The sequence below is a fragment of the Ambystoma mexicanum genome, chromosome 8 (assembly GCF_040938575.1).
Source record: "Ambystoma mexicanum isolate Mex_15411 chromosome 8, UKY_AmexF1_1, whole genome shotgun sequence".
Classification (NCBI taxonomy): Eukaryota; Metazoa; Chordata; class Amphibia; order Caudata; family Ambystomatidae; genus Ambystoma; species Ambystoma mexicanum.
Window position 1 is genome coordinate 156384990 of NC_090929.1, and position 27216 is coordinate 156412205.

Consider the following 27216-nt stretch of genomic DNA (forward strand, 5'->3'; position numbering starts at 1 on the left):
TTCAGAAAGAAAATGTTAAGCGTCTTCGAGAAGGCGGCCTCGACCCCCTCGAAGACAGCTGAGGGTGATAACCCGGGTGAACAACCCAAAAAATCAAAACGCCGCGAGTCGCAGCACCCGGCGAAACATTCCACCCTAGAGTGCCACGAGCCATCGGGTAAGAAGGCACCATCTTCGCCGTCGTCGAAGATTCCTTCGACGCATGGATCGGCGCCATAGACGCTGTTGTCGGAGGGTTCCTCGACGCATCGGTCGATCGACTCGACGCCGATGAAAGAGAAGACCAAGGCTACGCCACAGCCAACGGTGATTCCAAGGGCCTCAGGCACGACGCCGAGACCATCGTCGATGTCCTCGAGTAGGATCCCGATCCTCTCGAGTTCTTCGAGACCTCTTCCAGTTTTCTCGGCGCCTTCGAAGCCTGTCACATCGGCGTCGACAACATCGACTTTTTCTCGCCCAATAATGACGAGTTTGGCTCCTTCTGCCTTAGAGATGGGTTTTACACCATTTCAGAGGTCAGAGTACCCTGGACTATCTTCAATTTATGAAGAGGGGGAAGATTCTGACCAGGAAACATTTGGGTTACAGAGGACCACACTGCCTATTTCAGAGGATTTCACCTTTGAGGAAAGAAGGTTGAAGGACCTACAGGAGTCACTACATGAGGCAAGTGGGCTGGACACTTCCCCAGAAGTGGAATTTGTTAAGCCAGACCCAGGGGAACATGCCGAAACACCCTATAGAACCCTTATGGCAAGAATTATTGAATTTATGGGTTGGTATGCGCCTTCGCCTGTTTTTCAACAGGATGACCTAACAGACATATCAGACAAAGGTCCACAGGAGGACCCTGTGGTCCCCTTCCATGCAGCCTTACAAAGGAAAATTACATCTAATTGAGAAACTCCTGAAGTTATCCCTGTAGTCAATAAAAGATTGTCAGCCAAGTATAGGGTAGCGGCTGCTGACGCTGAATACTTATCAAAACGCCCGACTCCAGAGAGTCTGGTGGTTCAAGCGGCAACTTCATCTAGCAGTAGGACCGCTTACCCTACTGTCCCACAGGATAGAGATGACAAGAGGTATGATTCTATGGCGAAGCAACGCCACCTGTTTGCTTGCCAGGTTCAGTCGCACACTGTGGGAGTGTGCTTCATTAGCGGCTGAGTGCATACCCGAAGGAGAGGAAAAGGAAGCCTTCCTTAACCTTATTAAAGATGGCAAAGATGCCATGTGTGAATCACTTCAAACTGGCATTGATTCCGCTGACGGTATCAGCAGGGCCATGGTAGCAAGTACAACAATCCGCAGGCATGCGTGGTTAAAGTCTGGCTTTGCTCCAGATGTACAGACCAGATTTTTGAATATGCCCTTTGACGGCTCTTCACTATTCGGAAACAAGGCTGATGACAGTCTGGAAAAGTTGCAGACTTCTAAAGCAGCAGCAAAATATTTAGAAGCTGCTATCCGCCAAACTCCTTTTCGCCCCTCAGGAACCTCTGGGAGAGGAAAGTCCTTTCGCTATTATTCTGCATTCGGGAAAGGCAGAAGACAGCCGGCTCAGAGGCCAAAGGCGATCCACCCGAGGTGGACGGGTCAAAGGTACTAAGGCCGCAGCAGCAGCAGGTGCCTCTTTACCCACGGCATCTGCATCAGCCGCCCCCAAACCACTCTGAGGCCTTTCCACACAATACACCTGTAGGGGGCAGGTTAACTCACCATCTGACGGAATGGCAGGCTATAACGTCAGATGCTTGGGCATTGGAGACAGTTGCCCAGGGTTACTGCCTACCCTTTCTACACATCCCTCAGTCATCCATTGCTCTCTAAAAGTTCCAGATCTGCTCCTCTTGCAGGAAATGATAGACCTGCTAGAGAAAGGTGCCATAGAACCGCTACCTGTAGCGGACAGGAACAAGGGCTGGTAGTCCCCCTACTTTCTCATACCAAAGAAGGACGGAGGACTGAGACCCATCCTGGACTTACGAGAATTGAACAAGTTCCTCAAGAAGGACAAGTTCAAGATGGTAACTCTCTCTCAGATCCTTCAGGCCCTCCAGCTCCAGGACTGGCTGGTATCTCTGGACCATCAGGATGCTTATTTCCATGTGCCAATCCATCTCAAACACAGGAAATACCCGAGGTTCGCAATTGGCGACTCTCATTATCAATTTCGAGTTCTGCCATTTGGGCTGACCTCCGCCACGAGGGTCTTCACCAAGCTGATGTCAGTAGTGGCGGCGAGTCTAAGGAGGGAAGGTATCCACGTCTACCCCTACCTGGACGATTGGCTGATCAGGGCTGTATCTTCGAAACAAGCCCAGGCCCAGCTAGATTATGTCTGCCACTTCCTTCACAAACTGGGCTTCTCCCTCAATTTAAAGAAGTCACAGATGATACCATCACAGAGACTCCAGTTCATTGGAGCGGTCATGGACACTTCCCTGGGAAAAGCCTCGCCACCAGAGGTGAGGGCTCAAGATCTACAGATGGTCACCAAGTTTCAAAATGCCCAACGTCTCCCAGCCTTCGACCTTTTGAGGTTGCTAGGCCTCATGGCATCCTGCATCTTCCTTGTGCCAGAGGCTCGCCTGAGAATGAGATCTCTTCAGTGGGCACTGAGAAGTCAGCGGTTGCAATTCTCAGGGAGAATAGATCTCCTCCGGATTAGGTAGCCCGCGACCTTCAATGGTGGGCCTATCCAGAGAACATCTTGAAAGAACTGTTTTGGCAACTATGGCCGGAGATAACAGTAGTCAGACGCCTCACTCACGGGGTGGTGAGCCCATGCAAACGACTTGACCATCAGCGGTCTTTGGTCTCCATCGGAGTCCAGACTACACATCAACCTATTGGCGCTAAGAGCGATCAGACTAGCGCTGAAAGCTTTCCTGCCATCAGTGCAGGGGAGAAATGTCCTGATATTGACGGACAACACGGTGGCCATGCACTATCTTAACAAAAGAGGAGGCGTAGGATCACTGCCACTGTGCAGAGAGGTGATGCAGCTCTGGTTTTGGGCAATCCAAGAAGGAATCTCTCTATCGGCAGTCCACCTAGCCGGAGAGAAGAACTTGACAGCGGACGCTCTGAGCAGGCAGACCAGTCTCCCACGAGTGGGAGCTAGCTCAGGAAGTCCTTCAAGAGATCTTCGCCCTTTGGGGAACCCCTCAGGTGGATCTGTTCGCCACAAGCACCAACAGGAAGTGTGATCTGTTCTTCTCAAGGGTATTTCCCCCGAGGGGAGCTCTAGGAGACGCGTTTGTAGTGGACTGGGAGTTTCCACTCATTTACGCTTTCCCACCAGTCCCTGTTATTCCTCAAATGATCAGGAGGTTAAGATTTCCGGAAAACCATGATCCTAATTGCCCCGGATTGGGCCAGGAGAACGTGGTACCCGGACCTTCTAGATATGTCCATCTGCCCGCCAATCCGTCTTCCACTCAAAGAGAATCTTCTCTCGCAGAAGGGAGGTCAGGTTCTCCATCCAGACACCAGAACCCTCAACCGTCACGCTTGGCTTCTGAAAGGGTGAGGTACAAGGATTGGGATCTCCCTGATGACGTCATGGAGGTGTTGCTTTCGGCCAGAAGGCCAGCAACAAAGTCTTTATACCGCTGCCGTTGGAGCAAATTTTGCAGCTGGTGTAGGGAAGAGAATATCGACTGTTTTTCATGTGGTACACCAACGGTGTTATCGTTTCTACTCTACAGTGCCAACTTGAAGGCTTGAGTTTGCCAAGTAAATGGCTATCTCGCAGCGCTTTCTATCTTCAAGCGCGCTGCAGAGGAACCATCGTATTTCAAACTTCCTCTAGTGATACAATTTCTCAAGGGATTAACTAATGTTTATCCTCCAAAACCATTGCAGGTTCCCTTATGGGACTTAAATTTAGTCTTAAACTTCCTAATGGGCACTCCATTCGAACCACTTCATTCTTGTTAGCTGAGATTTCTCACGCTTAAAACATCCTATTGGTAGCACTAACATCTGCTAGGAGGGTGAGCGAGCTACAAGCTCTCTCCTGTAAACCCCCACATACAATTTTCCACAAGGACAAAGTTGTCCTACAGGTGAAGCCTAATTTCCTCCCAAAGTCGGTTTCTGAATTTCATATTACTAAGAAAATTATCTTACCTTCGTTCTACCCTCCTCCCCATCCGGGGAAAGAGGAAGAAAGGCTACATAGGCTGGACCCAAGGCGAGCTCTCAGCTTTTACATCAGCAGAATGGCTAGGATCAGGCAAGCGGACCAACTGTTTGTAGGACACTCGGGTCACAAGTTGGGACTACCCATAACAAAACAAACCATCTCCAGGTGGATTATTTTGGCCATTCTGGAATGTTACAAACTGGCAGGGAAAGAGCCACCCCAAAATCTCAGGGCTCATTCAACCAGGGGCATCGCAGCCTCTTCGGCTCTCCAAAGAGGGGTACCGGTCCGAGACATATGTGCGGCTGCCACATGGTCGTCTGCACATACATTCATAATTTTACAATCTGGATTCCTCCACTAGTCAAGAGACCAGATTTGGCAAGGCTGTATTACATTCGGTCCAGCACTAAAGGGATACATAACATTCACAACTCCCACCTCCAATTACATGCCACTGCTATGGGAGTCTATCAAAGATCAGGAATACGTCGGAGGACACAATCCCTTCGAAGAACAAGTTACTTCTTACCTTGTAACGTTCTTTCGACGGGATGTTCCTCCGACGTATTCCTCATCACCCCTCCGATCCATCCCCGCAGTGATACTTCCCTTGTGGTTGCAGCTTACGCTCCTTCAAGGTCAATAACCAATTCAGGCATCACTTTTCTTATGCTACAAAACGGAACTGAGCAACGGACGCAGCGCGTGGCTATTTATGGGCATGGTGACGTCGGCGCCGATACAGTGGCTGTCGAGGGACATCGACTCGGCGGACGTCGACGCGCAGCGCCCTCTACAGAAAAAATTTCCGAGGCCAGCAAGCTGGAAACGTATTATCAAAGATAAGGAATCCGTCGGAGGAACATCCCGTCGAAAGAACGTTAGAAGGTAAGAAGTAACTTGTTCTTCTACATTATAGATTATCCATCCACAAATGATTTAAGCTTGCAATCCAGGCTTTTGGTTTGTTGCTAATGGATGGCAAACGTCTCTGTACCCCTTGATTAGCAAAGAGGCTCCAAGAATCATAGATTGCTGCTCCTTTCTATTTTATATGCAGATAAGCTAGCGGGCCAGTAGGAGATGAAACTGACTTGAACTACTAAATAAAGCTTGAAGTCGGGAACCTGCAGCCCTTCAGTAGAATAAGGTGTAGTCCTAGTTTGAATTTTCGTTTGCTAATCATCCCCCCCCCCCCCCACCACCTCCCTGAGTCCTTTAGGAAACGAGAAGCCTGTGCGTTCAATGTGTCAAAATGGCCCTTGGGTAACACTATTGGAACATTAAGGGGGAAGTACAGAAGTTTGGGCAATACTACCATCTTCAGCAGGGCAATTCTGCCCATTAATGAAATAGTCGAGCCCATCTTCTAAGTTTATCTTGAAGAGCCTGCAGATAGCTGCCAACTATTTTGAAATACAGCTGATCCTACTCCCTGCAGACCGAATCCCCCCGGTATGATATTGCTTGGAGACCACTTAAAGTCCAGTCCAGTCACTGGACACGTTGTCTTTTCCGTGAAGGGGAAGATTTCAGACCTCACTCAATGATTAATCCAGAGAATTCCCCAGTTGAACATGTCCAACATTATCAGGCATAGGTTGACTGCAGGGATCCTTACAAAAAGTAACACAGCCTGCATCTAGCGAGACAATCTCAGGAGCATCTTTTAATCTAACCCCTTTGCGTATGAGTCAATGATGGCGGTCAACTGAAGGCTCGACCACCAAAGTAGAGGGGACCCTTCCCACCAGAACCAATTATGAGAATTTGTTCACTCTAATTTTAGCCATGGGCTGGGTGTACAGCAACTTGCTGCAGGAGATTATGTAAGGACCAACAGTGCATAAGTTCTGCACATCAAAGAAAGTTCCAGCCTACCTAGTCAAAATCCTTCTTGCCATGCGAGATAGTCACACGAGACGCTTCTTGATCAATTTGAGACATAATATTGAAGTTCCCCTTGGATTTAGTGATGTTGAGGGACCAGGGATAAAGCCTAACGGGTCCGGCTGTAGCAGATATGGCATGACGGACAACCGGTGAGTTGCCTGTATATGGCAAACATTTTGGTATTCACATGGTAGCTGCAATACTCCGGAGCCTTAACCGACTCCAATGGCGGTATAATCACTGCCTCCCTAAGTGTTGTAGGTAAGCATCCCAATCTCAGGGATTTCTCCCAAAGTTGTAGAAGGTAAGGACTCCACTCCTGCTTCTATTTCTTGTGGAACATTGAGCATAGTCCATCCGTACCTGAAGCTTTACCATTTCGAAGTATCTGTCCTCTTTAATTTTGTCTACTGAAATTGGTACATCAAGTTGTGAGGCAGCCCTAGCTGACCATTTCGAGGTCTGCAGTAAGTTCAACTATTCAAGATTCTCTTCTCACGTTTCCCTGGGCAGCAAGAGTATAATAATTTGTAATATTGGAGGAACTCTCATAGATCTATGATCAGATCATTTGTAATCGCCAGGATGCTGCCACCTTTAATTCATTGTGCACCAACCTACCTAACAGTAAAACGGGCATATCTGCCTCCCCATACCTTTTGGCCATAGCCGGGACTGAAAAGTACTTTGTTTCCCTGTCGGCCAGTTCACAAAACCTGTCCAATTATTATTTAATGTCGGCTAAGACTGATACTTCTGACGCCCTCATTTACTGACTCCAGGTCTTTTGGCTTTGACCTCCTGAAACGCTGAGCTCTCTACGAATAGTGCAAAGCACTCCAAAGTCCATGCTCATGGCTACACCCAAACTATAAACTGTAAAGGCTTGCCAGAGTACTCTTATAGTGGGGACAGAGTTCAGATTAGTTTTGAAAAAGACATGTGTTCACATATGTTAACTTCAAAGGCACGATTAAGTAGAACTAATAGCTTAAACCAGTGTATTAAATGTCCCACTACCCAGTTCCTCATCCAAGAGGAGTGGGGAGTGGTCGGAATAGGCGCACGGCTGAATGTGACCTCTTTTAATGTGACCCATGAGCTCCTTGGACATGATCCAGTAATTGATTCATGACATTTCATGTGCTGGAGAATTATGAATCTTTTTTCATCAGGGTGTCTACACCTCCACACATCCATCCAAACCCGATCGTCCAAACCCCGCACTATCGCCCATCCCCTGTGCTGGATTTGTTAGGGATATACGTATTGAACTTGAACAGTCTAATCTCACATCAAGAATTGTATTAACCCCCCATACCACAGGGACACCTGACGTTTTATTGCAAAGGTGGAACAAGTGCCAGAAAAAACTCAGGGGACATCTCTACATTGGGGCCATAGACCTTCTCTATTAGAAGTGTAGCACTGGTTCAAGTCCTTATGGGCACCTTATTTTACTAAGTGCACATATAACAAGTGGCAATTGGGTGTGTCTATATAACAAGTACATATGCAACTTGCAATGTATAGCCTGAGGAGGAGATGGAAACACCTTTTGTTAAGTCACTTATCGGGTAATGGAATGTTGCTTTCAATGAACTTCACAGATTTGAGTACTGTGAAGAAATGCACCTTCTCATTGCGTTGAAAGTGCAGTTTTGCTGAATAGGGCATGGAATAATTAATGTGATGTTCCCAGAGAAGTTTCTTCACTCTCAGGAACGTTGTGCGCTCATTCTGGACCAAGAGGGAAAAATCTGCGTAGAAATATCCTACTCTGTTCGTATGGCAGCTCCTATATAGCCATACCCCAAAAGTAAATTTCAAATGGATTGTGTCCTCCCACGTATTCCTCATATTTAGGTGGATATTCTTTCCAGTTTAGCTGCATCAGAATTTTTTTCAGTAGAGGGAAACTGTGCTTCGATTGCCGTAGACTGGATGTTCCTCCGTCTTGAGGTCCGGTCACCATCATTACCGGTAGGTACATGAAGCATGAGCAGCAAACGTTGGCTTCTGTTCAGTTTCTCCACCATAGCTGATGCTTCAACTAATTACTGTGCGCTTCTGTTCCAGTGAAACAAAATCCTGCATTCCCTCGAGCCCAGGACGTAAGCCAGAACCCTTGATGACTCGACAGTCATCGAAGACTCCATCGGGTCGAGGTTCGAGTCCCTCGAGGGCTCCGTCAACACCAAAATCGTCGAGGACATTAATGCCATTTGCGTCGATAGACTCCATTGGTTTCGACCATCGACTCCACTGTTGCCAAAATCTTTGGCATCTGAAAAATCATACTTTTATCTAGGATTTTTTTTAATCTTTTGTCTTCTATTTATGAAGAAAACAAGCCTTCAAACCCAGGTGCTCCTCCCTTTGGATAACAATTTGGTACACCTAACGTCCTAGAGGCCTTTTTTATCTCTGAGGAGTCCAAGTTAAAGGACTTGCACGGAAATCTGCAATCTGCAAGTGACATGGACATGTCACGGTAACGAGATTTTGGCAAGCCGGACCTGGCCGACTAGGCAAATGCCTCTTATTCACCGCTTATGGTTGAGGTGATGGATTTCTTAAGATGCCCTCACCCCCCCATGCGAACAAGATGACTTGACGGATATATTCGATGAAGTTCCTCTGAAGGATTCTGTGCTTCCTTTCTATGTTGCCCTTCAAAAAAAGGATAAAGGCAAACTGGGAGGCTCCCGAATCTAGTCAAGCAGTGAATAAAAACCTTGCCAAGAAATATAGACCTTCCAGCGCCAATCCTGAATATTTGTCAAAACAATCCTACGCCACAGAGCCTGGTGGTTCAGGCGGCAACATCTGCTTCGAAACAAGCTGTTTATCCAACCATTCCGCCAGACAGGTACGAGGAGCGCTTTGATGTTTGGGTGAGGAAAGTGTTTTCCACCGGGAGCATGACCCTTAAGTCTGCAAATGCCACTTGCTCTTTAGCCAAGTTTACGTTCCCCCTTTGGGACTGTATAGCCATGGCAGCTGAGCATTTTCCTGAAGGGGGGAGAAAGACTTCTTCCTGAATATTGTAAGAGATGGAAAGGAGGCTGTGTGAGTCTCTTCAATCAGAACTGGACTCTGCTGGCAGCATCATCACTATTCTATCCCTTCTGATCCAGATGGATCTCCTCCCTCTGCTCCCCAGCAACCTCCATCGCGCCAGACTCGCACTACTGCTGCGCATTGCTGGGGGTAAGGAACCAGACATTGTTTTGACATTTTCCGTGATGCTGCGAGCAACATTCTTTCTTGTCTTAAAACACTATTTGACCATACCTGCTTACTGGGGCCTGGTGTGGCCAGCATGTTGCGCTCTGTGCATTACCCACTTGGGATTCCTCATCTAATGCTTGTACATGCCTGATGCCTCCCTGCCTGTAAGCCTTCTAAGATGGCTGTTTCCTCGTTGGTCCGAAAATTTTCCTTGTGCTGGGCCATCTCCTGCCTCCCTATCCCATTGGTTGCCTTGGCCCCTTAAAGCAAAGGCTGCAACCGGGAGGCAGGAGCCGGCCTCACCATCGAAGGCCCACAACAAAGGCCCGGTCTACTCCTGTCCACCCAGTACGCTGTCACGCTGCCCCCTGTGATGGTCGCATGGTTGCCTGTCTCCCCACTGCACCCCACGTGGTGGTCTCATGGTTGCCTGTGTCCCCATTGCCCCCCACGTGGAGGTCTCATGGTTGCCTGTATCCCCAGTGCCCCCCACGTGGTGGTCTCATGGTTGCCTGTGTCCCCCGTGCCCCCATGTGGTCGCATGGTTGCCTGTGTCCCACGGCCCCCTGTGATGGTCGCATGGTAGCATGTGCCCCCCTGTGATGGTTGTCTGTGTCCACCCCTGTGATGGTCGCATGGTTGCTTGTGTCCCCCCACCCCCCTACTGCCTGTGATGGTTGTATGGTTACCTGTGTTCTCCTCCATGATGGTAATATGGGTGCCTGTGTCCCCCCCCGCACCCCTGGTGATGTTTGCATGGTTGGCTGTGTGCCCTCCTGCCCCCTATGATGGTTGTGGCCCCTTGCCGTTGAAGGTTGTTGTGTGGCCCCCCCCCGTGTCTCCCTTGATGGCACATTGTTACCCCCTTTCTCCTCCACATACACATTAATGCATAAATTACGTAGTTCCTTGGGCAATTTAGGTGTTCAGTGATTTTGAATGGTGGACAGCCTTTGAAAGTTGCACATTTGGTTTGAGTTGCATATCTGCACATCGAGCATGTGCCACATTTTGTAAAACCAATTGGTGTTTGGTTGCTGAGCCAATCTTTTGCTGTGATATTTTTCTGGGATAGAAAGGATGGGCTTAGAATATTTCGTAATGTCGGGGCTCTGCTGAATGACATGCTTGGATATGGTTTTAGGCAAGGTCTAATGTGTTCATCCATTAGTAGCAGATCCCAGTGTATGGCTAGTATTCTTTGGGTTTTGTAGCTGTCCATATTGTATCTGGTCACAAATCTGATGACTCTGTAGTTCTTGTTTTCTTTCTTGGGGCTAGTAGCCTCTCCCTTCGTATGTCCGCTATTTTAAGTTTAGCTTCGGTGAGGTTTTTGTTAGAGTAGCCTCTGTTCCTGAATCTTTGATCAAGGAGGTCACATTCTGCGTCAGTGTTCTTGTGTGTTGCAGTTCCTCTTCGCTCTAATATATTCCCCTTGTGGGATATTCTGGATCACACTTTTTCTATGACAGCTCTTCGCATGCAACACAGAGTTTACCTCAGTAGGCTTACGGAACGTTCTCGTAATGATTTGGTTCTCTTGGATTGTGATTCTTAAGTCCAAAAAGTCTATCTGGTCTGTGCTGACATAACTTGTTAGTTCTGTTCCATAGGTTGTTTTGGTTTAGGTAATTCACATATTGTTTTAGTTTGTCTGGCGTCCCTTTCCATATGAGGATGACCTCTATATAGTGTGACCAATTGACAATTAAGTTCATGATTCTTGTCTCGCATGGCATGTTTTTGTTCGTACTAGTGCATAAAGCAGTTGTCCAATGCCGGAGCATAGCTTGCTCCCATTTCGATTCCCCTTGTTTATAGTATTCGCCATTAAAGACGAATACGTTGTTAGTCAGTGGGGAATTTGAGAAATTCCTTAGTCATTTCAGCTTGTTCCAAGTTCAATGCTGATTCATTGGTTAGTAAGTACCCCAGGCTTGTGATGGCCAGTCATAATCAATGGATGCGTATAAGGCCTACACAGCTAGTGTCGCCATTAAGAAATTGGATTCCCATTTTATTTTGAAAGTATGGCCAGGGTGTGCATAGTCTCTGAGGTATGTTGTTATCGCGGTAACTAGTGGCTGGATGTTGTTGTTGATGTAGATGTATTTTGCAAGTGTTTCTGTCACTCCTCCTATTCCACTCATGATAGGTAGTCCTTCTGGGATTTTGTCAATCTTTATGAATTTTCGGCAAGAAGTAGAGGGTGGGCATGATTGGATCTGTTCTGAGAAATTAATGTTCCTTGTCCGTAATGAGCCCTTGTGACTAATAATGCTTCAATAATTCTTTGTTCTCCAGCATGGGGTCTGGCATGGATTCACATGCTCATGAATATTCCCCGTCGTCAGGCCGGGAATCCTCGGTATAGAAAAAATCAGTCTGTTTCGTTTCTGATCTGTCTTTCTCAGTAGTAACCAATCACTGGTCTCTGGGTCATACTGCCCCCAGCCAATGACTGCCCTCTCCCTATGCCCCGCCCCTGGCAGCCATCCTCAGATTTTTACCGCAAGTTCAAGTGTTGGGAGTCCTTGTGCTGTAGCTCCCGAGCTTTTGCTGCGTTTCGCTCTTTTTCAGGAGATTTTCTCATTTTTTCGGTTAAATAGAGCCTCAAGCTCCACCGTTTCTACTCCCGATCAACGGGGATCCGTTTCGGAGTTTCTACGCCCCTCAAGAGTGAAGATTTTGTCGAGTTACGCTTTTGGAGGATTCCAGAAGTTCCGAGGCCTATCCCGGACATGGCCCAGGAGAAAGGGAGCTTGACGCCCGGGAAGCTGTTCAGGACCTGCCCTGGATGCCAGCTTCAGAACGTTTTCAAGGAGGACGAGCATTAGTTATGCCTCTACTGTCTCCATGAGGACAAGACGCACAAGGAAAAGGACTGCGCGTTTTGTGGGAACATGTCGGAGCGGACCATTAAGGATTTCCACCTCCGTCTCGCCAACTGGCTGGAAGGTCCAACGCTCTGGCTCGGGTAAGAGGAAGTCCGAGATCCCGGCGAAGCTTCTGGAGAGGCCCCGGTCTATCTCAAAGATTCCGGCAGAGGGGGAGCGAGGCTCAGACCCTCCCCCTCAAGGTGAAGGCCCCAGGCGTACAGAAGGTGACATTGACCTTAATTCGCCCTGCTAAGACCTCGATTGAGGATGTCGCCGCGGCCCTGGCTCAGCCTGGGGAGGCTACACCAGTGGAGGCGCCCTCAGGTACCAAGTCTCCCTGCCACCGCGGAGGGAGTCGTCTTTCAGGCCCATCGAGAAGACCCCCACGAAGTCCTCATTGGAAAGGGTGGGGGAGGGGCTGGTGGCCATTGTGGATACGGACACGACCTCTGAAGAGGAGCTCATCCAAGTCGTGGAGGAGGCCCAGCCCATCGGGAGGGATCCCGACAAGGGCGACGACGAGGGCGACGGTGACGCAGACGAGGCTCCTCAAGAGCCCTCGCTCCCGTCGTTTCCGGCGCCGCAGGACACCTCAGCGGCCATTTTGTCAGCCATCCAGTCCTTATGCTCGGAGATAAGGACTAGGTTTCCCCTTCCCCCGAGGGAGGTACCTGAGCCAGACCCGACGGGGGAACTGGAGCCAGGACCTTCGGAGAGCCCACCACTTAAGAGGAGGACGACGCATCCTAGGCCTCCTCTCCTGCCTCTCCCACCTCTGCAGCCTTCTCTGCCTTCCCCCCGGTCCACTACCCACGGGGATACAGGCATGGACACGACTACGACGGGTACGGATGACGACGGAGGCGACGACGGGACGTGTCCCCCGTCGCCCCTGCCCAGGCGTCCGCGCCCGACGAGATTGGATCCTTCCATGCTATGATTTCCAGGTCATCCGAGCTCTTCTAGCTCTGCCCCGAAGAAAAGGAGGAAGGTTTCCTTTACCAACGGCGCAAGGCTAAAAGGAAGACGGTCCTCACCGTACCGCTTCTTGATGACCTCTGGGATGAGGGGCCCGCCCTCTTCAAGAACCCTGCTACGGCTCCTGCGAAGAGGGACCGGTACGAGAAGAAGTACCGGGTCCCCGACGCTGCCCCCTTGTGCCTTAGGGCGCAACCTACCCCGGATTCGGTCGGCGGCCTAGAAGAAAGCGGGGGGGGCATCGGCCTCGACTTCAACCTCCCCGCCGGACGGCGTGGGTAGGAAGCTGGATGCGATGGGACGACGGGTCATCTCATCTGCAGCGACGACCATCAAGGCGGGCAACGCCCTGGCCATCGTAGCCCGCTACGACAGGGAGTTGTGGTTCAAGATCGCCCCTCTGTTGGACTTCCTTCCGGACGCCAAGAGGGCTGAGGCCCTGGAAATCTTACAGGAAGGTGAGATTACCTCGGACCACGCCATTACGGTGGCTACGGACATCGCCGACACCGGTTTCCGTCAGTTGGGCAACAGCGTTTGCCTGAGACGACGAGGATGGCTCAAGGCGACAGATTTCGCCAGGACGTACAGACCAAGGTTTTGGACATGCCCTTCGATGGGAACAACCTTTTTGGCAAGGCGGTTGATGAGTCCCTTCAGGCGATCAAGGCGGACACGGAGACGGCCCGTGCATTGGGTGTGCTCCAACAGCGACGGCCGTCCTTTCGGAGCTCCGGAGGCAGACTGGGTGCCTCCAAGGGAGCCGGCAGTAGCTCCTCTACGTACCGTCAAGAGGCAAGATCTTCATCGCAGGAGGCCTACAGGGGACGCGGCAAGTCAGGTGGATCCCGCCGTCGTCGCCAAGGTGGTCAAGGAGGCAAAGCGGCATCCAAGCAAGATTGAACCGACCGTCGGGTCGGGCCCCCGCCGAAGCACCCCGGTGGGAGGCCGGCTGTCTAAGTTCGCCGGCGTGTGGGAGTCCATCTCCACTGACCGTTGGGTGCTGGACGCCCTGGCCCTGGGGCATGCCCTAGAGTTCCACAAGAGGTGCCCCCGCATTCCTCCCGTGGCCAGGAAGGAAAATCACGTCCCTCAACTGCTGTTGGAAGTAAGGGCGATGCTCAGGAAAGGTGCCATCGAGCTCGTTCCAAAGAGGCTTCGGGGCTCCGGAGTTTACTCAAGATACTTCCACGTAAAGAAGACAGGAGGATGGCATCCCATCCTGGACCTGCGACGACTGAACAAATGCATCAAGGCACAGAAGTTCTGGATGGTCACCCTCCAGCACGCGCTGGGACAGCTGGAGGAGGGCGATTTCCTGTCATCGTTGGATTTGGAGGATGCATACTTCCACATCCCTATTCTAAAGAGACACCGAAAGTTCCTCAGGTTCGTGGTCAAAGGGCGGCACTACCAGTTCAAGGCCCTCCCGTTCGGATTAAAATCGGCGCCCAGGGTGTTCACCAAGTGCCTAGCACTGGTGGCGGCGCGGCTGCGCCTGCAGGGGATCCATGTCTACCCCTACCTGGACGACTGGCTCATACGGGCAAGGACAAGGGAGCTCGCCGTGGAACACACTGCGAAGACCGTCCAGCTGCTCACGGACCTGGGGTTCACCAACTTTCCAAAATCCCACCTGGTCCCGTCGCAAGTCGCCCTGTTTCTGGGAGCACAGCTCGACACAGTGGCGCGGCGGGCCTCACCGTCGGAGGAAAGCATAAGGACCATCCTGGGAAAGGTGCAACGTCTGCTGGCCACGGACGTGGCCAGAGTGAGGTCTATCAAGTCCCTCCTCGGAATGATGTCCTCCTGCATTTATCTGGTACGCCACTGCAGACTTCGGATGCGGCCCTTGCAAGAATTCCTCGACGCCCACTGGATCCAGACGACGGGCAGCTTCGAGGACAGGATCCCGCTCGACGAAGCGTTCTGTCAGGCGATACGATGGTGGGGTGTCCGCTCTCATCTAACGGCGGTAACCGGTTTCCTAGCCCCGACCCACCTGGTGACAGTGACGACGGATGCCTCCCTGGAAGGTTGGGGAGTGCACACCGGGGGTCTCCACGCGAGAGGCCTTTGGCTCCCGGAGGAGAAGACTCTCCACATCAACATCTTGCAGCTCCGTGCAGTGTTTTGGGCCCTCAGGTCCTTCCTTCCGTCCCTCAAGTGCAAGGTGGTGAGGATCTTCACCGACAACACCACCACAATGTTTTACATTCGGAAGCAGGGCAGAACCAGATCCCCTGCCCTATCCAAGGAAGCCCAGGATCTGTGGCATTGGGCCGTCGCCCAAGGGATGTTTCTGGTACCCTTTCATCTGGCAGGGATAATAAACACCATTGCCGATTCACTCAGCAGAGAGCTGTGCTCGTGCCACGAGTGGGGAACTGCACCAGGATCAAGTGGACCGACGATGGGGCGAACCCCAGATCAATCTCTTCGCGACGGCGGCAAACTCCAAGTGCGGAGGTTCGCCAGCAGGTTTCTCCAACCGCGGAGCATGGGCGATGCTTTCTTGTTCCCTTGGGATGGCCTGTTCCTTTATGCATTCCTGCCGTTGCTACTCCGGCTCGTCAACCAGATCAAGAGGTCCCGGTGCAGGATGATCCTCGTCGCACCGGCGTGGCCGAGGCAGAGCTGGTTCCCGGACCTTCTGGACTTGTCAGTGTCCACAGCAGTCAAGCTTCCGACGGACGCGGATCTTCTCTCCAGAGAAGGAGGCGCCATTCTTCATCACGAACCAGAGTCGCTGAACTTGCAGGCCTGGCTCCTGGAGCACTAGAGTTTGGAGGATACGACATCCCGGCCGACTGCAGAGGTTCTTGCGAAGGCCAGGGCATCCTCAACTCTCAAGTGCTACGGACACAAATGGGAGAGGTTCTCTGTCTGATGCCGTGCACAGAAGATTAACCCTCTGCGGATTACGGCCCCTCAAGTATTGCTGTACCTATTGTCCTTGGCCAAGGCTGGCCTGTCTCGCGCTTCCATCAAGGTACTTCTGGCTGCCATCTCACGTTACACCAGAACTGCAGGACGGGCGTCCTTGTGGTCTCATCGACTGGTGAAGGAATTTATGAAAGGACTGTTCCGATCATTCCCGCCGGTGAAGGCCCCTGCCCCGGCCTAGGAGCTCAACGTGGTGCTGACTAGGCTCATGGGGGGGGGGCCCCATTCGAGCCTATGCATTCAGTGCCGTTGAAGTTTCTGTCGTGGAAGACAGCATTCCTCGTGGCCATCACCTCTGCACGACGAGTGGGAGAGATCCAGGTCCTGTCTTGCAAGCCTCCATACTTGACTTTTCACGACACGAGGGTGGTGCTAAGGACACACCCCTCCGTCATGCCCAAGGTGCCGTCGGACTTCCACCTCAACGAGCCCTTGGTGTTGCCAGTTTTCTTCCCGTCGCCTTCGTCGCCGGCTGAGAGGACTCTGCACTCGCTGGATGTAGCTAGAGCGCTGAAGTTCTACGTGGACCGCACAAAGAGGTTTCGGAAGACATCACAGCTGTTTGTGAACTTCGGACCTGTGAATCAAGGGAAGGCTCTCTCGAAGACTTCCATTTCCAGATGGCTCTCCGGCTGCATCATGCACTGTCACCGGTTGGCAAACCGACCGTTGCCAGGCCGTCCGAGGGCCCATTCGACCAGAGCGATCGCTGCTACTACGGCGTTCCTGTCTGGTGTGCCCCTGCTCGACATCTGCAGGGCTGCTACATGGAGGTCGACGCACACCTTCACGAGATTCTACTGCGTCGACCGGGATTCCAGGGAGGAGTCCAGAGTCGGCCAGGCAGTGCTGCGCAACCTGTTCGCCAAAGGTGATCCTGATGAGGAGGTAAGAGTTGCTTAATGTTGAGTTGTTGTATTGCTTGATATTGAGCCTTTTGCCACCTCCCGTGGTTGTGTATACTGCTATGTATTCTTATATTCATGAGCATGTGAATCCATGCCAGACCCCATGCTGGAGAAGGAACAAGTTACTTACCTGTAACTGTTGTTCTCCAGCATGGGTCTGGCATGGATTCACATGCGAACCCTCCCGCCTACCCCTCTGCGGCTCTTCACTTGGTCATACTGCCACTTCACGTGCTACCAAATCTGGGGATGGCTGCCAGGGGTGGGGCTTAGGGAGAGGGCAGTCATTGGCTGGGGGCAGTATGACCCAGAGACCAGTGATTGGTTACTACTGAGAAAGACCGATCAGAAACAAAACTGATACTGATTTTTTTCTATACCGAGGATTCCCGGCCTGACGGGGAATATTCATGAGCATGTGAATCCATGCCAGACCCATGCTGGAGAACAGTTACAGGTAAGTAACTTGTTCCTTCTTTCACAATTCTTTGTTGTGGGTTGTTGGCAAGTTTCTCATAACTGCCTGGAGTCCTAAGGTGATTTTCTGGCATTCTAATAGTCTGCTTTGTTCATTACAACAATGTTCCCACCTTTGTCCGCCTACTTAATTATGATGCTTTCTTAGTTCGTAATTTCTTTTAAGGTGGCTAGTACGATCTTGGAGAGGTTGTCTTTGTTATCTTGCTTCCGACATCGTTGGTCTTCTAATTTGTGAAGGTCGTTGGTGACTGCCTGCTGAAAGGTGTCAATATAGGTCTGAGAAGAGTTGAGGTGTAAATTTAGATTTATTTTTGAGGTCCGGCTATTCATCGCTACTTTTCTAATCCCAAGTTCTTTCATGCTGTCCTTTTTGCTTGTGATATCCTCTTCCAGTGTACTTTATAGGTGACCTGGCAGACATTCACCTCTTGTGAGTGAGCCTGGTTGTTCTCTTCTCTGGGTTTATATATCGTTGGTTTTGTGGCCATTTATTTTTTTCAATTTAAGACGTTGCGTGAACTTCTGGATGTCCACAAAGTTGTTGTGGCTAGAGGGCGAGAAAGAGAGTCCTTTGTTAAGTACTTCGATCTCTATTGTTAGTTCTTCCTTGTCCGGTTGACTTGAGGGACTGTGATCGTGTTTTTCTTTGTTCGTTTTCTTCCTCCAGTTCCCTTGCGTTGCTTGCCTGGTCTTCCGCCTCTCTCTCTTTTGGTTGGGTTCTTGTATCCGTTAGTGGTACCGCAAATCTTATGGTTTTCTTTGGTTGCGGTTTGGTGCGATTTGCTTTTGTGTCTTATTATTTGCTCTAAAAAAAGTTTTGTTGTTCATCTGTTGCATTTTTGCTTGGTTCCGCTGATTCTTCTTGTTTGCTGTCTATGTCAGAGCTTCCTGGAGAGCTAGTTGGTGTGCTTTCCTTTGATCTTGGTTTGTCCTGGTCGTGTTTTGTTTGATAGGTGAAGACAGTGTCTTCTCTGTAGTCTTTGTCATCGCTAAAAAAACGTATGTAGTTTTCTCATTTTAACCTCGTCCTGGTGGGTTTTGAGGATTTTGTACATTGTTTTGAAGTTTTTTTTTCTTCCTTGGTTTCTTTTGGGTGCATCATTCTTCTATTTCTTAAGTTCTTCGATAAGTATAACAGCTCTTGCATGTTTTCTTCCGCCATGTTCTATTAAGAGGTGTATCATTGTTGTTGAACCCTGTATGAGGTTTGTTTCCCACTCGTCAGCTAGATCAGAGTCCTGTGGGTCATCAAAATCCAGAAAAATGAGTATCTTGACGTGGGCCCACATCATGAAATGGAGACATCGGAGCACTGTTTGCCCAAGAGGATCTACAGACAATGTTTTCAGAAAATCAAATGCACAAGAGGACCTCAAACAAAAATGTATGAGACTAGAAAAACTGTCAAGAAAAGAAACACATTTTGGGAGAAAACAACGATGCAAGAATATGCGGAGCAAAAGAAAATCCCAGGAGGACTTAGAATACTTATATTTCCGGATTTTGAAGACCCACAGGATTTGGATCTAGCTGACGAGTGGGAAACAAACCTTATACAGGGTTCAACAACAATGATACACCTCTCAATAGAACATGCCAAAAGAAAACATGCAAGAGTTGTTATACTTATTGAAGAACTTAAGAAAGAAATAGAAGAATATTATGCACCCAAAGCAACCAAGGAAAAAACTTCAAAACAATGTACAAAATCCTCAAAACCCACCAGGACGAGGTTAAAATGAGAGAACTACATACGTTTTTTTAGAGATGACCAAGACTACAGAGAAGACGGGGTCTTCACCTATCAAACAAAATACGACCAGGACAAACCAAGATCAAAGGAAAGCACACCAACTAGCTCTCCAGGAAGCTCCAAAATCGACAGCAAACAAGAAGAATCAGCAGAACCAAGCGAAAATGCAACAGATGAACAACCAACTAAACCTTTTTTAGAGCAAATAATAAGACACAAGAAAGCAAATCGCAAATCACAATCGAGAATGCCTTCAATCGGGTTTGGACACAGCTGACAGATCAGTAGGTCCATGGCATCTAGCACGGTGCTACGTAGGTTTGTGTGGGTAAGAGTCTGGTTTTGCACCAGATGTGCAATCCAGACTTCTTAATATGCCATTTGACAGCTCGAGGTTGTTTGGCAGCACGGCTGATGAAAGTTTGGAGAAGCTGCAGACCTCCAAAGCGGCAGCAAAATCACTAATGCTGCCATAAAACAACCTCAACCACGCCCCTACACAGGCTTCTCTTCCTGGAGGGGTCGTCCTTTTCATTTTTATTCCTCAATTGGAAGAGGACAGGCCAGTCAAAGGCCAAAGAAAATTTCCTCGAGGGTGAGGAAGAGGTGCTAGATCTGCCCCAGCAACGGCAACTGTCCCTTCAGCCGCTGCTGCAGCTGCCGTAAAACCACTCTGAGGTTTTGACTCACAAGACCCCAGTGGGAGGCAGGATCTCGCAGCATCTAGAAGAATGGCGGGGCATTAGGTCAGATGCTTGGGCACTGGAAACAATATCCCAAGGTTACTGCCTTCCTTTTCAAAGGAAACCTCAATCACCCACCAGGATACAACTTTGTCAAACATCCGGATCCGTTCCTGTTGCAGGAAGTCTTAACCCTGCTACAGAAAGGTGCAATAGAACATGTACCTGTAGCGGGGAGGAACAAGGGTTGGTATTCCCCATATTTCCTCATCCCAAAGATAGACGGAGGGAAGGACAAGTTAAAGATGGTCACACTTTCTCAGATCCTATAGGCTCTCCAACTCCAGGATTGGTTGGTATCATTGGACCTTCAGGATGCTTACTTTCATGTACCAATCCATCTCAAGCACAGAAAGTACCTGAGGTTTGCGATTGGCAATTCTCACTATCAGTTTCGAGTTCTGCCTTTCGGGTTAACCTCCACCCCAAGAGTTTTCACCAAGTTGATGGCGGTAGTGGCTGCGAGTCTCGGGAGAGGGGTGGGGGGGAATCCATGTCTACCCTTATCTGGACGATTGGATGATCAGAACACGTTCTCCAGAACAAGTCCAGGATCATCTGTCCAAGACTTGTCACTTCCTTCACAAACTAAGGTTTTCTCTGAATTTTAAAAAAAGTCAAACATGATACCATCACAGATACTCCAGTTTATTGGAGCAGTCCTGGATACCTGCTCGGGCAAAGCCTCGCCTCCCGAAGAGGGAGCTCACCACATTCTGCAGATGGTACCAAAATTCTAGAATGCCCAGTATCTTCCAGCCTTTGATTTTCTCAGGTTGCTCGGTCTGATGGCATCTTGCATTTTTCTGGTGCCAGAAGCCAGATTGAGAATGAGATCCCTTCAATGGGCTCTCAGGACTCGGTGGTCCCAATTCTCGGGGGAAATGTCAGATCTGTTGCAGGTTCCAACCAAAGTAGCACAGGATCTACAATGGTGGGCTTGCAGACATCATATCCTCAGAGAATCTTTTTGGCAACCATGGCCAGAGATAACCGTAACGGATGCCTCACTCACAGGGTGGGGAGCTCACACCAGCGGGTTGACCATCAGCGGTCGCTGGTCTCATTGTAGTCCAAACTACACATCAACCTTTTGGAGCTGAGGGCAATCGGACTAGCGCTGAAAGCCTTCCTGTCATGTACGGGGAAAGAATGTCTTGATAATGACGGACAACACAGTGACCATGTACTACCTCAACAAGAGAGGAGTGGGGGGGAGGGTCACTACCAGTGTACAGAGAGGCGGTGCAGCTCTGGTTCTGGGCAATACAAGAGGGGTTTTCTCTATCGGCAATTCATCTAGCCCGGGAGCAAAACACAGCAGTGGACGCTCTGAGCAGGCAGAGCAGTCTCCCACGAGTGGGAGCTAGCTCAGGAAGTCGTTCAAGAGGTCTTCACCCTTTGGGGAACCCCTCAAGTAGATCTGTTCGCGACCGGTTACAACCGGAAGTGCGAACTGTAATGCTCAAGGGAATTTCCCCCAAGAGGAGCTCCAGGGGACGCATTTGTGGTGGATTGGGAGTTTCCACAGTCCCTGTGATCCCTCAAGTAATAAGGAGGTTGAGAAAGTTCAGGAAAACCATGATCCTAATTGCCCCAGATTGGGCCAGGAGAACGTGGTACCCAGACCTTCTGGACGTGTCCATCTGCCCTCCAATACGTCTTCCAAAAAGAGGATCTTCGCTCGTGAGAGGAAGGTAATGTTTTCCATCCGGAAGTCAACACACTCGACCTTCACGCATGGCTTCTGAGAGGTTGAGATATAAGGATTGGGACCTTTCGGATGACGTGATGGAGATGTTTCTTTCGGCCAGAAGACCAGAACCAAATCTCTGTATCGGTGTCGTTGGAACAAGTTCAGTAACTGTGCAGGGAAACTCATTTCAATGTAGTATTCCCACAATTTTATCTTTTCTATTGCATTTAGCTAATCTGGGGCTCCAGGTTGGTACGATAAAGGGATACTTGGCAGCGCTGTCCATTTTCAAGCGCTCCTCAGAGGAAGAATCTTACTTTAAGATACCTTTTTAATAATTCAATTTTTTAAAGGTCTAAATAATGTATTTCCACAATACCTTTTCAAGTTCCTGTGTGGGATTTGAACTTGGTTCTGAAATTCCTCACATGCATTCCCGCAGGGTAAGTGAGTTACAGGCGCTTTCTAGTGGTGGTCCTCACACCATCTTTCGCAAAGACAAAGTAGTACTTGGGGTTAAACCATCATTTTTGCCAAAAATTGTTTCAGATTTTCACCTGTCACAAAAAATAACATTGCCTACTTTTTACCCTCCTCTTCACGCAAGTAGGGTAGAGGAACGGCTACATAGACTAGATCCCAGAAGAGCTCTTAGCTTCTATATTTCAAGATTGGCAAAAATACATCAGTGTGATCAACTTTTTTTGAGATACACTGGCTGCAAATTGGGACTTGCTGTAACTAAACAAACATTATCTAGATGGGTAATTTTAGCAATAACGGAATGCTATAGATTGGCTGGGAAAGAACCAACAGATGGGCTGAGAGTTCATTCAACAAGGGGCATGGCAACTTCAACAGCACTAAAAAGGGGTGTCCCTGTACAAGTTATTTGTGCAGCAGCCACATGGTCATCCATGCATACTTTTATAAAACATTATGCTCTAAATTCGACTTCTTCTCAAGGAGGTCTGTTTGCTAAATCTGTACTCCATTCTGTACATTACTAGAAAAAGTCTGTACTCCCACCTGCAAGACAAAACTGCTTTGGGAGTCTATCTAAGATCAGGAAATGTGGGAGGACACAATCCATTTGAAGAACAAGTTACTTACCAACTGTAACGTTCTTTTGATTGGATGTTCCTCCCACGTATTCCTCATCGACCCTCCCAGCCAACCCCATAGTACAGTTTAAATTCTTTTAAGGATTGGGTCAAAAGAGGCACGCCATGGGCTACAATATACGAAAAAACGGAACTGAAGCCAACGGGCACGCTAGAGGCATTTATCCAGCAGATGACGTCGGTGCTTGACGGATGCTGCCGAGGGACATTGACGCCACGAGCTCGAGAGGAGGGCCCTCTGGTGGAGAGGGGGAGAAAAACAAATATCGAAGCAGAAAAGCTGAAGGTAAGGATATATCTACGATGAGGAATACATGGGAGGAACATCCAATCGAAAGAACATTACAGTTGGTAAGTAATTTGTTCTTCTATTACCTCCTCCTGCCCGTTTTGCTGACTGGTCGCCTGGTGGACCTACAGAGCCTCCCTGTCTCCCCTGCCAGCCTTTGCACTTGCCCCAGGTCCTCTGCACTTTGCTCACCTCTATTGCCCTTCAGGAACTCGCTCCATGAGAATGGTTACCTCTCTGCACTTAACCCAGGTCACTGCTTGACTGCGCCTGTCCCCATCCCTTACGCTTCCTTTCTGCGCACTTCCATTACCTAGAATGCACTAGACCTAATTCGCCTGGCCTAGTACGGTAGTTTTGGTTTTTGTATGTTCCGCTCCCCTCTCCCACCCCCCTCCGCGATCACCTCACTGTCATGCACGTGCACCATCTGAAACGTTGCTGGCCAAGAAAGGGAGCCTATGGATTGTATGTCTTCTCCCTCCTCCCCCACCCTTTCACCTTCCTTCCTGTCATGCACTTCACTAGTAGTAATGCTGTCAGGCCAGCATGCTAGTCCCTTTTTTTGTAGATCATTCGGAGATTTCAAGGCCTAAGAATGACTCTGTATTCCCTTGTTCCCCTCCTGCCTTGAAGTGCTTTGAAGCACTTCACTTGGTTATAAGAGCTTTACAAATAAACAATTACAAAAACCATTACAGTGACTCCCTGTATGTAAGGGACGCACCCAGGGGACTACAAGTAAGCACGGACCAGCAGTGATGTTCCTGCATGTGCAGAAATGTGAGGAAGATTGTACTGCTGCTTCCACTGCTGTGCCTATTGTTTGTCGAGCTTGCTCTGTTCAAGTCAAGCAAAATCTAAAGCTATATCCGTGGAACTGGAAGGAAAACTCAACCAATTTTACAAATACTGACAGTCCAAAAACATTCATGTCATATTTTATTTTTGTTTAAAACATGTTTGTCAGAGGTCTCTTATTTTGCCAAAAAAGCTCCAAATTTGTCAGTTCCTCGAAATAGCCACTGAGCGTTGACAAATTTTCTTAGCAAAAGAAATATAGTTAACAGCGTTTTTTCAGTGTCTGAATTGGTCTTGTTCAGACCTTCGACACCAGGACTGGGACAAAGAGGTAGTTCGGGGGCCTAAACACTGACCATGCAAAAACTGTTATATCCTGGTTTGTGCTGTATCTTCAGGGGTTAATTTGTGGCAAACTATTTACCCATATCTACTTTTGGAGCCACATGACTTCATAGTCCCAAATGGATCAACATTGGCCGCAATTCATCAGAATGCAACATGATATATTACTAATACATTTTTAACCAGAAACAGTGTGATATAGTTTTTACTGTTCTTTCCAAGTGGTGTATTTCTAGGCACTATCAGCAGGGTCAGACTGGAGCAGAAAATTGTCTCGGGCACCAATGGAAAAATGGCCCACATGAATTCTTTTTGTGACACTGAGTACTACTCAAGGGGGAGGTTTTTGATAAAATGTAATTCAAATTGTGCAATTAAAAGAATATTTATTCAGCTACAATGGTCAATACTACTAGCCATATAGAAGCAACTCGTCCAACTGGCCCAAAAAGGTGGGCTACTTTGACCAGAAACAGGCCCACACTAGCATTTTGTATTTTTGGTTCAGAAATTGCCCTATACGCCAGTCTGAGCCCGATTATCGGTTTTGCTTTACCGGTCTTTCTTTTTGGAGATTGTAACTATTCTGTACAGTTCTTTTGTTTTTATTGTACAGAGTGCCTCAGACAGTATTTGTGGGTTTGCTCTTTTATTGAATATATGCACCTGGTCACTTTCAAGCTGGTTCCAAGACCTCATACGTAATGCTTTTGGAGAGGAATCCGGAGGATTATTAAGAAAGACAAAGCATTGAATGGTGTTGAAGGTATTTTTTTTATAACCTAGAAAAATGTTTCTTTGTTTTTAAAGGGAGCAGATTTCAGAAAGTCTTCAAGAAATTAGGAAGTCAAGCACAGTCTGCTTCCACTGAACTAAGAGTTCGATGCTTGGACGCCATTTCATCTCTCCTGTATTTGCCAGTAAGTTTAACAAAAATGTATATCAATCTGTTTGGTAAAGGTTTTTGATGCAGAGGCAGTTATTCTATGTAGAGTGTACTTTGAAATCGCAGACCCCACACAGTGTCGCCTCGTCAAACTTGCAGAGTACCTCTCTGATAAGATAGCATTGCTTACATGCGAGAGCCTGTTCAGTCACACCTTGTTCCCTTCTTTTCAGAAAGTGTTTGTTCAGGTAATACAAGGTGATTTAACGTGCATGTGTTGAATGTTCTCATTGAGCACTTGTACTGCTGTTCTGAATTTCTGGCTGTGCTGTTAATGCTTGTTTAAGAGTTAGTAACAAAAAGGCTAGTGTTGGGTGTCTTATTTAGCAGATTCAGGGCAGATCTAACCTCATACATGCTTTTCGAGCCTTGCAGCCATCAGTTTACTGTATACTGCCATAACACTCTCCTAAGCACTTGCTTGAGAGATCTGAGCTCCACCTGTCCCTGTTTTCAATTTCAACAGAGCTGGCTCAGCCCTTCAGTTGATAGATTCATCCATCGTCACTAAGTTGGGTAATAATGACCTCCATGGAAGCACCAAGACGGCTAAGCAAATGGAAGTAGATGTTCTATAGCAATAACAAGTAACTTTGCACTTTAATGACACTTTGAAGCAGGAGAAATCTGGATCACCCAGTACATAAAAACATGATATGATCATTTATTATAGAGTCCACTGCACAACAAGAATATGTCCTAATGGAATCCTTCCAAAACTGCTTTGACGCTCTGTAAACCAGTTAGGGCAATGAGAAATCATGTATTTTGTGGGGTTTGGCAGTGCCCCTACACTGTATGACTTGACAGTTTAAAAATCAAAACACTTTCTTCCAACAGCCACTTAATAAATGTTTTGCATCACGTTGATTTAATGTATGTTCTCTTTATTTATTTTTTAGCCAGACAAGCACACCGATGATCTTCTAGCAATGACTGCCTCCTGGTTCTCATGCTTGTCCACGCAGCCGCTGGACCTGTTCCGGAGCATCAGTACCCAACCGTTTCCTGAACTCCACTGTGGAGCGTTGCGAGTGTTCACGGTATAGCTGCTCTGGATAGAATGGGTTTATTCTTTTTCCTTGTGTATAGATTTACATATACGAATGCTTTTAGCATATATTAAGCGTATTGTCTTCTTGATGGAGGCAGATGTTGTTCTAAGTAGGAATGTTCGCGAAATGGTTCGAAGGGTGCAGTGGGGGGGAAAGGTACACCCCTATGAGGGACAATGGAAATCTAACTATGCATCTGATTTACAGTGTGCTCTGAGCACATGCAAGTAAACGGAATGTTGGAGGCCAGCCTATTCAGTGCACCAAAAACCAAGTGCATGCTAGGAAATTCTTTCTCTATTCGACTCTTGGTTGATGGGATTGTGTGGCAGTGCTATTGGGATATGTGAGGTGGGATCACAGCCCAAAACTCAAGTGATGCAAAAGAAAATGATGACATCAATGTGTCACTGACCTGTTTGAGCTTCAGAATTTTAGTTCTTCCTCCGATTTAATTTTTGCTACATTGTCTTTACACGTCCTGCCTACAGGCATTTATCAGGAATTGTTGCTCCTAAAGAAGGTTATCTTGATATTTATCTCCTGTGTGGCTTCAGTGCTTCTTAGAAATAGATTGGAATAAAGCACTTTGAAGCCTGTGCCTCTTTAGACATGACTTCATGACAAATACGTGCAGGCATGAGGAGCCAGGGTTCATGGGTAGCGGCTGTCTTTTGAGCCTTTCAGCCCATTAGGATTGGAGGAAGGTGCACTGATCCATTGATAAGCTCTTGTCTCTCGAAGTCCAGTATCTGCAGACATTGGCAGAACTTTGCCATCAAATCGGTCTTGGCAAATTTCAGCAGCAAGGATTTCTCTCTTCTTTAGTTCTGCATTCTTCTCTCGTTTTGGGGCTTGTCACAAGGTTAGATTGGGAGTTGAGTGAAAACTCTGCTTCCAGTTAGCATTGTATAGCCACACAAACATTTGGAAGCCATCCAATCATTGGTGGTAGCCACAGGTTACTTGTGCAAACCCTCAGGTGGC

At 48.4% G+C, this 27216-nt stretch overlaps 1 protein-coding gene across 1 annotated transcript in view; it reads left to right on the forward strand.

Moving 5' to 3' along the window:
- Positions 1-27216, forward strand: part of PSMD5 (proteasome 26S subunit, non-ATPase 5) — a 257327-nt gene that overhangs the window by 189028 nt on the left and 41083 nt on the right. The window contains exons 8-9 of the mRNA XM_069609535.1: positions 25039-25148; positions 26077-26217. Coding sequence (XP_069465636.1) covers positions 25039-25148; positions 26077-26217 — 251 coding nt within the window. The remainder of the gene's footprint in view (positions 1-25038; positions 25149-26076; positions 26218-27216) is intronic.